Raw genomic sequence first — 12044 nt, 5'->3', positions numbered from 1 at the left:
ATAAACACAAACCCCATTGTAATACGACCTGTATTTGGAAAAAAGATTTGAAGACCAGATCTTGATTTCATGAATAAATAAATTGTATTAATTGAAATAATATACGAAAATAAAAAGGCATAGAATAAAACACTGCATTGCCCCTAAACAGTAGTGCAAATAGGCCGTACTGATGTGTACACCAAAGACTTCCTGACACTCCTCTGCCCCGCTGTGTTCGCTCTGGCTGTGGTCGCTCCGAACTGTTTCGGCCCGTGGCAAAGCGAGTCATCCTCGCTGCTGTCCAAGGCATGTTGAGACGCAGCATTTATTTAATGCTCATATGTGCTGAAAAAGGTCATATGAAAAAGTGTGAGGGTAGCGGTGGTGCGCTAAACTTGTTCTGTGAGCAGCTGGATGTGAACCATGGTGTGAAGGAAGTGAACACAACGATCGATTTTCAACTGTGCGCGCATGCACTGGTGTAATTGAGCTGCGCTGCTATATATCTTTTTTTATCAATGTGACGAGTTGCGAGTCTAGTGCAGGCCGGGTTTTTTTTTCCAGCACCCCCTGCTGAGAATACGTTCTCGCGGCTATGGTTGCACCAGATGTTATAAACATTAAACGGTCACATAAATCATTACTATTTTTAGAAAATGTATGTTTGTTTCATATAATTGTATTGGAAGTCCTGGTTTTCACTAGGGTTGCCGCGCTGTGGACATTTTCACACCGAGTAATACACTCGTCTCAACACCGGTATTACCGAGTATAAACGGTATAAACTTTGAAACTAGGTCAACCGCCACACAAGCATCGGTTTTTAGACCCTTCTCGTCCTTCAGTTGCCGCCAACGTTCAAAAGCAGCGCCTAGGATTATTCTTGATTTCAGTTTTTCTCTTTCAGCGTTTTTATTATCAATTACTCTCTGAAAAAGAGTTTTCCTTCTCTTTGCTGGTGGTGGTGGTGGGGATGGTGGCGTCTTGTCTGCCATGGAAATTGTCTTCTACTGCTAGGTCCAAATGTGGATTAACTAGTTCCAGTAGATACCGCAGGATAACAACAAACAGGAGCTTGCTCTGGGTCACGAGCTCTGGGTCACGAGTACTGCACGAAGGGGTCGCGCGCGGGGCGCGGGGGAGGGGGAGTGCAGTACGACCGTTTGATTGACGTACTTACTGTCCAATGCAACGAGGTGGCAATCCAAATGATTGGCTGGAGTTTTTCGAGCCCTGCCCGTTCCACAGATGATTGACAAGTTTAATTTTCATGTCAGTACTTCTGACTCAGTGGCTGTAAGCGGGTTATGATAAGGATTTCAAGTAATTTTGCAAAAATGGCCAAAAAAGCGAATTCCGTACCCAACCTTTAATAACATGTTATTTATCTTAAAAGAGAAATGGGGGGAGGGGCAAGGAGATAATATCCACAGAAAAAGTGAGGGTAAATCAAGCTTAGACACGGCATTCTGATTGTTCTTAAAAAGGACACTTCAATCATCAGCTGGATGGAGAAATTTGGAAGAAATTCAGGAATATTCAACGTCCTGATTCAAATTCATCCACTCAACAAAGGGGTGTGTGTATGTTTGTGTGATGAAGGAGTATGTGTTGTGGAGATAACCAATAGGTTATAGGGAATACATTTATTTTTCCGCTTCTGTATCTCTGCGTTTAATTGTCGCTGGGCAGTTTTGTTTATTATTTCGCCTTCAGTGTATTAACACCTCAAGTGCGAAATTTGAGAACCTAATCTCCACCCACACTACATTATTAGGCTCACTAGATTACAGGCTCGCTGTCCCCTTCTCTCTCTCTCTCTCTCTCTCTCTCTCTCTCTCTCTCTGTCTTTATCTGACTCTCTCTCTCTCACTCTTGCTCTCTCTCCCTCTTACTCTCTCTTACACTCTCTCTATCTCTCTCTCTCTCTCTCTGTCTTTATCTTACTCTCTATGTCTCTCTCTCTCTTTGTCTTTATCTTACTCTCTATCTCTCTCTCTCTCTCACACAAACTATGTCACTCTCTCTCTATCTCCCTCTTACTCTCTCACACTCTATCTCCCTCTTACTCTCTCTCACACTCTGTCGTTCTCTCGCTCTCGCTCTCTCTCGCTCTCTCCATCTTACTCTCTCTTTCTCACTCCTTCTCTCTCTCCTCTCTCTCTCTCTCTCTCTCTCTCGCTCTCGCTCTCTTTCTCTCTCACACACATTGTCCTGCTCTTTCTCACACTGCCTCTCTGGCCTTGTTCGCGTCTGGCGTGTGTGTATCTAAATATATCCGGCTGTGGTGAGAGGCGGGACTGGGAAAAGGGAACTCCATGCTTTTACCATTGGCCATGTTTATACAAGGCTTATTAAAGGCTTGTGTTAAGCACAGATGAAGCACGATATAACTAGGCCATTGCAATCTCCAACACTTTAAGTCCATTTTAATTTCCTTATAATTACATTCATTATTATTGCGAATCGTCTATCCTGTGGGGCAAATAATAAGGTTCTAGTTTGTTTAGTGCCGGCGATTGACACTGAACCACTTGACCACAGCAATACATACTATTTTAATTTGTGCTGTTTCTATATTCTTAGTAACTTTGTTGACTGGCCTCTTGTGAGCAAAAACCTTTTTCACACTTCAAAAAAAATACACAAATTGCTCACACTTAAGAACCACATTTTTACATATCACTGGGCTATTAAAATAACAAAAATAAAAATGATTTACATGGTTATGTTTTATTTATTTTCCCCAACATCAACAGATGGCGGCTGACTGCCTATAACAAACTGTGGTAACTACTGTGTCAGGTAGATAACGACCCCAAACAAGGTTGAATGCAAGACCAAAACCAATATATAAGAAAACATTAAAGGAGAGAGGTGGAGGAGGACTGAAACAAAACAGAACGTCTTCAGCCACCTGTTTACAGCGAGTCCTCTTTGAGTCGTAGGGACCTTTATGCCCTGCCTTACACTTCAGACAAGCTCCCTGTTAAATCCAATAGTGTGTCCCTGCCAAACCCGAGGCTGCATTTACAGGGCCAGAATCTGAGGACCTTATATCTAGGACTTTATTTTAGTTATTTAAATATATTGTAGAGATGGTTAAGTTTAAGTGTTAGGTTAGAGATGTGATTAAGTTTAGGGTTAGTGTGTTTGTTAAGGTACTTGCTGATATAGTTAGGTTTTGATATGAGACTTGCTACATGTTGTATTTCATAGCATTCAGGGTCCTGAGAAAACTAGGATCCTAAGACTGTGTCGTCGTCCCCCACCCCCAATATTTCAGCTGCTTCCCCCCCCACCCCCCCCCCCCCACCAGCTCTGCATCAGCTGCCAAGCAAAACATGGACTGTTCTGTTCCATGCCCAAATATGGCCTTGTTCCTGATTGGCGCTGTCCAGGGTCCTGAACTTTACCTTCTGTGGAGATGCTTGATGACACTGGACACACATGCATGCCAGGGTTTGGTTTCCATGACAATAGATCATCACATGATGACTTAAGCGCTAGCAATGTGTTAGCAATGTGTTTTCCCTCATGTGTCTTGACTGATTCTTTGATGAGACGCTTTAATGGTATATGTATGTTTGTGTGTGTATGTTTGTGTGTGATTGTGTGTTTCTGTGTGTGTGTGTGTGTGTGTGTGTGTGTGTGTGTGTGTGTGTGTGTGTGTGTGTGTGTGTGTGTGTGTGTGTGTGTGTGTGTGTGTGTGTGTGTGTGTGTGTGTGTGTGTGTGTGTCTTTCTCTCTCCAGGACATGGGGCCTTCCAGTATGCCCTCAGTGCCACTCATGGTGGGCTGTGGGGTCTCCTGCACAGCCCTGATCATCCTGCTGCTCATCTACGCTGCCTTCTGGAGGTCAGGACACAGTCACACACACACATACATACGCGCACACACAACCACACACACACACACACACACACACACACACACACACACACACACACACACACACACACACACACACACACACACACACACACACACACACACACACACACACACACGTGGATAGAATGCCAGACGGATGCACCAACACACACGTTTATGTGTATATATGTACACATGTATATTGGTGCATGGACGCAAACACACACACATAGACGCTTAGACACGCAGACATGTATATAGGCTCACAGACGTGCTATAAGACACGAAAAAGTACATTCCAAGACTATCTCCGGACGCACGCCTGCCCACTCTCCCACACGCACGCACACACATACAGAATAAAGATAAAACACACACACACACATACAATACTGACACACAGAGTACTTAGGCCTCTGTGATCCCTAAAGACAATCAGCTAGAATGAATGGGCCTCTAAATTGCTGTTGTGCGCCATGCTATCAGTAGGTCCAGCAAGTCCAAGTGACTGGTGTGGTGTTTGTGTGGGGTGCCGAGCAGGAGGAGGTGGGTGTGGGGGGAGAGGAGGGGGGGGGGGGGGGGGGGGGGGGATGTAATGCGTAACAGATGGAGGGGATGGAGCTAATGACTCCAACCAAAAGCAAGCTACAGATGGCTCTATAACTCTTTTTATTTACTAGTGGCTGTTCCTCTTCCCTCTCACGAAATCCATCTCTGTCTCTCCCTCCCTCTCTCTCTCACTGGTCTCTCCATCTCTATGCCTCTCTCTCTCTCTATATCTGTAGGTACATTCGCTCGGAGCGATCGATCATCTTGGTGAACTTCTGTCTCTCCATCCTGGCCTCCAACATGTTGATCCTGGTGGGACAATCACAGACACTGAGCAAGGTGAGTCCCAGTCTTCTGATACACACGGACACATGCATGCATGCACAAACACACGCACATGTGCATGGACACACACACACACATGCATAGACATATGCACACAAGCAGACACACACAAATAAACACGATCGAGATACGCAGACTCAAGTTATAAGTAAGAGAGACAGGCCCACGTTTACTCAAGGAACACACACACACAAACAAATACACACAAACAATCCACACACACAAACATCCACACAAACATTTCATTTGAGTACATGAAACACATACTCAAAAGCACCGAAAAATACTAACTCCCCCATAAACACACAACGGATCGTCATTCAGACAAAACAAAGTCAAAAACATGTTTACAGACGCAAGCGCGCACACATACATAATCATATTTGCACCCATTATGATTGGATAACTTGTTAACATAATCTGTGCTATAACAAGAATGTTCTTGAACAGAGTCCAAAGCCATCGCCATTAAAATTGTTTCAAGGTTGAAACAAATCTGCAACGAAGCACAAACAGAACTTTTTTTCCACACTGTTCTATCGGGTTGTACATCCTGTGCTGTGTGATAGTATATTACAGCATCTGACACTGCATTAAGGGAGTGGTCACACACACTCACACACAAGCACACACACACACACACACACACACACATATATACACACACATACTCGCACAAGAAGCCTTTTGGTTTCTCTGCCTTGGAGAACATTGTAGTGGTTTTAATGTATGCTAATGAATACTGCATGCAGTATTCATTCCTTGCGGTTTGTTATCCGGTTTTAAAGTGCATTGTTACACCGTGCTCTTTCTACATCTTAAAATGCATAGCTAATTGTACAATGGGAAGGTACTTCATGTTAGTACATGAGAATAGAACGTCCCTTGCAGCCATAGATTGTACACAATACAACAGTAGGTATCAGCAACAGGTAGAGCGAACAGGTAGTATACCTGTGCATGTGTTTCATTTGGAAACTACTAACAGCCAAGCAGTGCACCAAACTCACACTAACTCAAATGGTGTGAGCAGACCAGAGCTGGCTATAATCACACAGAGTTCCAGCAACTACACGGCAGTGACATTTAACTCTGTTTATATTCCGTGACATGCAGCATAGCAGTATCATATAGATTTCCCATCCTCTATTTATCCTCTCGCTCTCTCTGGCGTTCTCTGTCCTGACTCTTCTCTCACTGCCAAGTGGACTCTCTCTCTCTCTCTCTCTCTCTCTCTCTCTCTCTCTCTCTCTCTCTCTCTCTCTCTCTCTCTCTCACGGTCTCTCGCTCTCTTTCTCTCGCTCTAACTCTCTCTCTCGCCCTCTCTCTGTCTCTGCAACAAGTCGACATTCCGCAGTATAGCGCAGTACTAATGAGATCTTTAATTTCAGCACTGTGACCTTTATACTCACATCCCTTGCTTCCTTCAGAAGAAATTAACTAAGCTCTCTCTCTGTCTATTTCTCTCTCTCTCACTCTCTCTTGCTCTCTCTCTCTCTCTATTGTTCCTCTTGCTCAATCTCGCTCACCCAAGGGTCTGTGCACTGTGACGGCGGCCTTCCTGCATTTCTTCTTCCTGGCGTCGTTCTGCTGGGTACTGACCGAGGCGTGGCAGTCTTACCTCGCCGTCATCGGCAAGATGAGATCGCGCCTGATCCGCAAGCGTTTCCTGTGCCTCGGCTGGGGTAGGTGCACATGAACACGCACATGCACATGCACACGCACACGCACACACACACACACATAAACACACACACACTTACACACACACACGTACGGTTTCTGTTCTTTAGTCTACAAATCATACTTTCACTTTCCCTTGGCCTCATTTGTTTCGCCCAATTGCGTTAATGGAGGCGAGGAACTGTTAAACATTGTCTGATAAGGTATCAAATCAATGCTGTGCAGACTTGCCACTCTAACGAAACCGCTTTGGCTCTTCCAGTGTTTGGTTCCTCTGGCCTCCCCAGAAGCTCTGCAATAGCAAAGTAGGACTGCTGGATCCCAGATTATCAGTCTCTCAACATCACTACTTTATCTTTCCTCCTTTATTGGTGACGTGACCCTGAATGGTGTCACACCATTCTCTTCCTGTCAAACCACAAGTATCCCTGTGTCCTGTCCTTTTCGATCTCCCATCCGCCAGACTGAAGGAAAAAACGCATGGCTTTGTGAATTTTATAAATGCTACGACGATTACATCTCCATATTGGCAAGATCTCAAGGAGATATCCAATGGGATTGCACACACAAACACATATTGATCCATCCTGCCTATTTGATCCGGTCTTTGATGCCCTCCACTGATACAGAGGCAAGGGTACAGAATGTATTGAATGTTTAACAACCGCAAGACAATGAGATGGATGGAGATAGGTGGAGATAAAAAAAGAGGGAGAGAGAGCCTGAGAAAGAAACAACGACAGAGGGAGAGAGGGGACACATTTTTACTTGATGTGTGGCACATAAATACATCACAAAAAGAATGAGGCAGTGAAGTGCTATCCTGGGGAGATTCTGGGGTTTGTACACTCTGACAGGTCAACCGTAAAGTGTCCAGTCTATTTGTGATTTCTAATCAGCAAACTCCATCTGAAGGTGAACCGCCCTGGGGGGAGGCGGGGGGGGGGGGGGGGGGGGGCGGGGGGGTCGTTCAATATGAACACAGGGTCCAGTGACCGCTCACCCATGATTGTTTTTTGCTCGCTCTCCTCCATATTGACCCTATCGCAGCAAAGTGAAGATCAAAGTCACCATGAAACGATGCGTTCGGTCCAACCGTTACCTGTTGTATCAATGGGCGGCTGAATGAAACGCATATTGTTTGGGTATTACTTTGTTCTACACCCAATTAAGATGTGTGATATTGGGAGTCTACGATGGTGATGATATCATGACCAAGTTTCACCTCCAAACTGTGAAAAAACCTGAATGGAAAAAAATTGAATTATTCTATGGAAATTGTAATTTATTACAATTTGCCCATCATATTACCTTCTAGGGATGACTTCAGATCTTTGAGAATTATGCAACAGCGGGACATACCATTGGGAAGATAGGGGAGCTAAATGAAATGATACCAGATAATTGCTTGGCTTCTAGAAGGAAAAGCCCATAAATTATACAATGTTTGTTTTGTGGCGGTTTGACTTAGTCTTTTGTCTGCAATTGGCTGTGTTATGTTTTGTTTTGAATAAATGTCCTTATTGTTTGCTTAATAACCCCTTTGTGTAATGGCAGCTGCACTATGCAATCATTTCCTGTTGGGAAACGTAAGAGGCGTAGAAAATCTGCATTTTTGCATAGGGAACCATTGGTTTAAGCGCGTAGATGCGTTACACACGCTAAAGCAGCGCCAACGCACCTACGCGCAGAGTAAACAATAATTAACTTTTTACTCTCCTACGCGTGACGCTCAGCCGCGATAGCCAATCAGCGTTGAGCTTGACCCGACGTGACTGGCAGAGAGACGGAGGCTGCACAGAAGCAGAAAGAAGATGGACGACCAAGTCATCGTTTCAGTGTGTGCTCGTCCTATCCTGTACGACACTACGTTTCCTGGACTCCCACAACAAATACAGCACAGCGATGGTGGTGATCTCAGCCATGTTTGTGGGGAAAAAGAAAAATAGCGGGGGAAAAATGAGTTTTGGGCGGGCTCATCTTGCTGCGTAGGCGCGTTTAACCATTTTTGTGACACACAATGATCAAGTGGCAGGTTAGGCGCGTTAAGCGCGTAACGCGCTTGGGGTGGTCGTACCTTTAAGCTTGAAGGATTCACAATAACTTTGTTTGGCAGCATTGTGAAACCATTGAAGATGATCCCAAAAAGTAAAACGCAAACTGTGTCAACAGCAACTGTCACTTGGTACCATTCGTACTGGTGAGAGATATTCTGCCTGCTGGTTCTTGTTATTACATTCTTTGCGGTTTGTCTATAAATCCTATACGCCTGAGCCATTCACATGTATTTTACATCTTTAATGAGTCAAACCCCTCTACGGTCATCTTATCGATGCAGGAATTTGCCATGATGGGATGTGAGTACCGTGCGTAATCACACAGAACGGAGCTCTCCATTTCCACGGTGACTGGCAACTGTTTGATTTCGTAAACTGTATTACTATAATTATGATATATAATACTAGCTTATGTTATGTAACAGTAAATAAGGCTCCTATTTGCATATATTTTATAACAAATTGAATGCAGATGCTGCCATAATCCGTCGCGCATTTAGCGGAGGCGTGGGGAAACCCTGATAGGCCCGTTGATTATTTTCAAGCCCTTGAACCATACAGGGTCACAAAATAGGAGGAATCATCGGGCCGCGTGTATTAGAAATGTATCATATGTGTTTCGATGATCAGTTAACGTTGGGGTTGGCCTGACGAATAGGAATCAAACTATGCAAAACCTTTATCGGATACGCCCCTATTATATTTACAGTTACATTTTGGGGGATTTTGCTGATGCTTTTATCCAATGCAACCATTCATTTTGCTCAGGGACACCTCGACAGTCAGCTAGGAGGAGCCGGGGTTTGAACTAGCAACCTTCCGTTTACCAGTCAACCCGCTCTACCTCCTACCGAAGCTCCTGCCAACCCTTGTTACAGTCGGATGTGCTCTGAATTTGCAGCACCCGATGTATAAGATGTTGCTGATTTTCCTCAGAAACGCCTCATATCTAAAGTCTTTGATTGCGCACTTTTTTACTCCTCCCTATCTCTGTAATCATCGGTAATTACCCGTACTGGTGGCAGACGTACTCTTTCTGTTCCCAGCCCTGTAGAGGGCAGTGGAATGTGCCACTGGGTCAGGTGAAGGCGTACCATATTTTCATTAAACCTCAGTGCGTTGTCAGGTTTGAGGTGATCAACAATAATGAAGAGGGCTTCCTTTCCTGTAATGATACACGCCACGAGAAGCCACCGGCCGCACTACCAGTGTTGTCCTAGTGACCATTAATGAGCTGCTTACTCTCCAAATCCTCAATTTCTGTCTCGGTAAGTATTTACGACTGAGCTAACACTGCTCAGACCAAACGCTCATCCCCCAAAAAACCCTCCTATAAAGTCAATATAATTTATCACATGTAAGAAAGGGGTTGCGCCGTAAAAGGTTTTGCATTAAAAAATGCAATAAAAACGGAGTGTGGTTTCTCCTGGTGAGGCAGAGGTGCAGCTGTGGCGCGTGTCAGACGGCGGGCGGAGGATCCATTCGTGGAAGATGTGTTCGCTGGGTGCTAACCCCAGGCTGGCAGCTTTATAGACGCAGACGTCAGTCTTTAATCACCGGAGCATTAGCCCTGATCAAACTGTGCTGAAATCCACGAAGACGGTACAGAGCGTGGTTAAAAACACATTGCGCACTCTTTTATTATTCCAGAGGTAAAGCTTATACTGCACAGTTCTCATAGCCCCCCCTTCACTCCCCCATTGCTCTGCTTCAATGATGCTCTCTCTGGCCCCGGTCCCGGCTCTGATGCGACCTTTGACCTGTTAAAGAACAGCCCGGTTCCACCGTTTTGGTGAATAAACATTAATAAAGCAGGAGAGTGGGCCCAAAAGCTCTCGCCTCCGCGTCGGGGTCCTGCCCTTCACGGTTTCCACCTTGGAAGGTACATTAGCCTCTAATCCAGGAGGAAATAGAAAAGCCACCAATGTGGTGAAAATGTCCCCGGAACAAAGACAGAATTGGCGCACCATCCTGAACAAGGTCTGATTGGTCAGCCTCATCTGGATTTACTTGCCACATCAAATTCAAATGATTAAAAAAAGAAAGTAAATGAAAACATGCTTGTCAGTATAAAAATGCTTGTCAGTTCATTGCTTACATTTTTGAAGAACAATCGCGCTGACTGTTCAATCTTCAAACTAAACTGAAACACAACAACAAACACGATTGAATAACTTTAACAAAAGGAATGCATGGATACGGACATCAATGACTTCAAGCGCACGACAGCACACTTTCAAGAGATACACTTCAGACGCACACCACAAACACTTTGAGAGAGAGAGAGAGAGAGAGAGAGAGAGAGAGAGAGAGAGAGAGAGAGAGAGAGAGAGAGAGAGAGAGAGAGAGAGAGAGAGAGAGAGAGAGAGAGAGAGAGAGAGAGAGAGAGAGAGAGAGAGAGAGAGCACATAATGTATTGAATGAACTCATACACTTACAGAAGCCATGATGCTGTCCTGGAAGCAGCCTGAAGCTGGATGGCTGGTTTAGGGGGAGTTGAGGGGGGGGATCAAACAGCTTATTCCTACCATATCCCTATTGCAATTTTCTTTCCCAAATTCTCTGATTGATATCAGTTGCCATAGCAACTGCTGAAATGGGTGTGTTCTACGAAGAGAGAAGTACAGACTTGTGTGTGTGTGTGTGTGTGTTTAATTGAAACTTCCTACCCGTGGGTGAAATGGGCTTTGCCTTTGCCCCCCCCGCCGTCTTATTATTTAATGTTAATATGACTTTTTTTTTCTAATTGCATTTCATTTGTGGCCATAATCACAGTTTTGTTAATTGCATGCATATTTCAGAGCCAAGCTAGTTACGAACACGACCTCCCCCCCCCTTTCGTTGGCACGTCCTCCACTGCACTCACTCACACTCTCTCACACCTAATGAAACGCATAAAGCAAACACGCAAACAGCCATCACACCGGCGCCGGCGCCGCACAAACGCAAACCGCTCGCGCACACACTTGCGCGCATATGCGCTGACGAAAGAGCCCAATTACCGTAATTAACTCTGTGTTGACCTACGCACCTGGTCTCCCGCAGCATAATATCGATGTTATTCTCATTCCTCAACTTGTGCTCTTAGAACCATACTCTCACAAACAAACCCCCCACGCATTCACAGGGGCACTATCAGCCTGGGTTGAGGAGTGAAAACACTATGAAACAATACTCGATTTTACAAGGGAATTAGGCCGCATGTGTTACCGCCGGAAATATTTGTAAAACAGATAAGTAAAAGGGGAACAAACTTTGAGATAGGCTATGATGGTTTAAGGTGGTCTTCTCATTAAGCGACTTGTAGAGCAGGGTTTCTTCTTTCAAACCCGACGGTCTTCAGCGTTTTGTGAGTGTCTGAAGGGGGAAAAGGGGAACATGCGACCTGGGGGTCAGCGTTACTGAAGACGCCTGCCGTGTTTGATGTCCCACATAACTGCTTCCTTTCATCCTCTGTTCTAATCCTGTTCTTAAATGCCTAATATGTGATTTTTCATTAATTTCTCTCTCTCTCTCTCTCTCTCTCTCTCTCTCTCTTCTCTCTCTCTCTCTCTCT

General features: G+C 44.8%; 1 protein-coding gene across 1 annotated transcript in view; it reads left to right on the top strand.

Moving 5' to 3' along the window:
* The window catches only part of adgrb2 (adhesion G protein-coupled receptor B2), a 159246-nt gene that overhangs the window by 108589 nt on the left and 38613 nt on the right, over window positions 1-12044 (top strand). Inside the window, exons 18-20 of the mRNA XM_056583195.1 lie at window positions 3736-3839; window positions 4640-4742; window positions 6283-6433. Coding sequence (XP_056439170.1) covers window positions 3736-3839; window positions 4640-4742; window positions 6283-6433 — 358 coding nt within the window. The remainder of the gene's footprint in view (window positions 1-3735; window positions 3840-4639; window positions 4743-6282; window positions 6434-12044) is intronic.

Source organism: Gadus chalcogrammus, chromosome 22, assembly GCF_026213295.1.
Source record: "Gadus chalcogrammus isolate NIFS_2021 chromosome 22, NIFS_Gcha_1.0, whole genome shotgun sequence".
Lineage (NCBI taxonomy): Eukaryota > Metazoa > Chordata > Actinopteri > Gadiformes > Gadidae > Gadus > Gadus chalcogrammus.
Note: the sequence above shows the minus strand (reverse complement) of the source record. Positions and strands in the feature narration are given on the sequence as shown.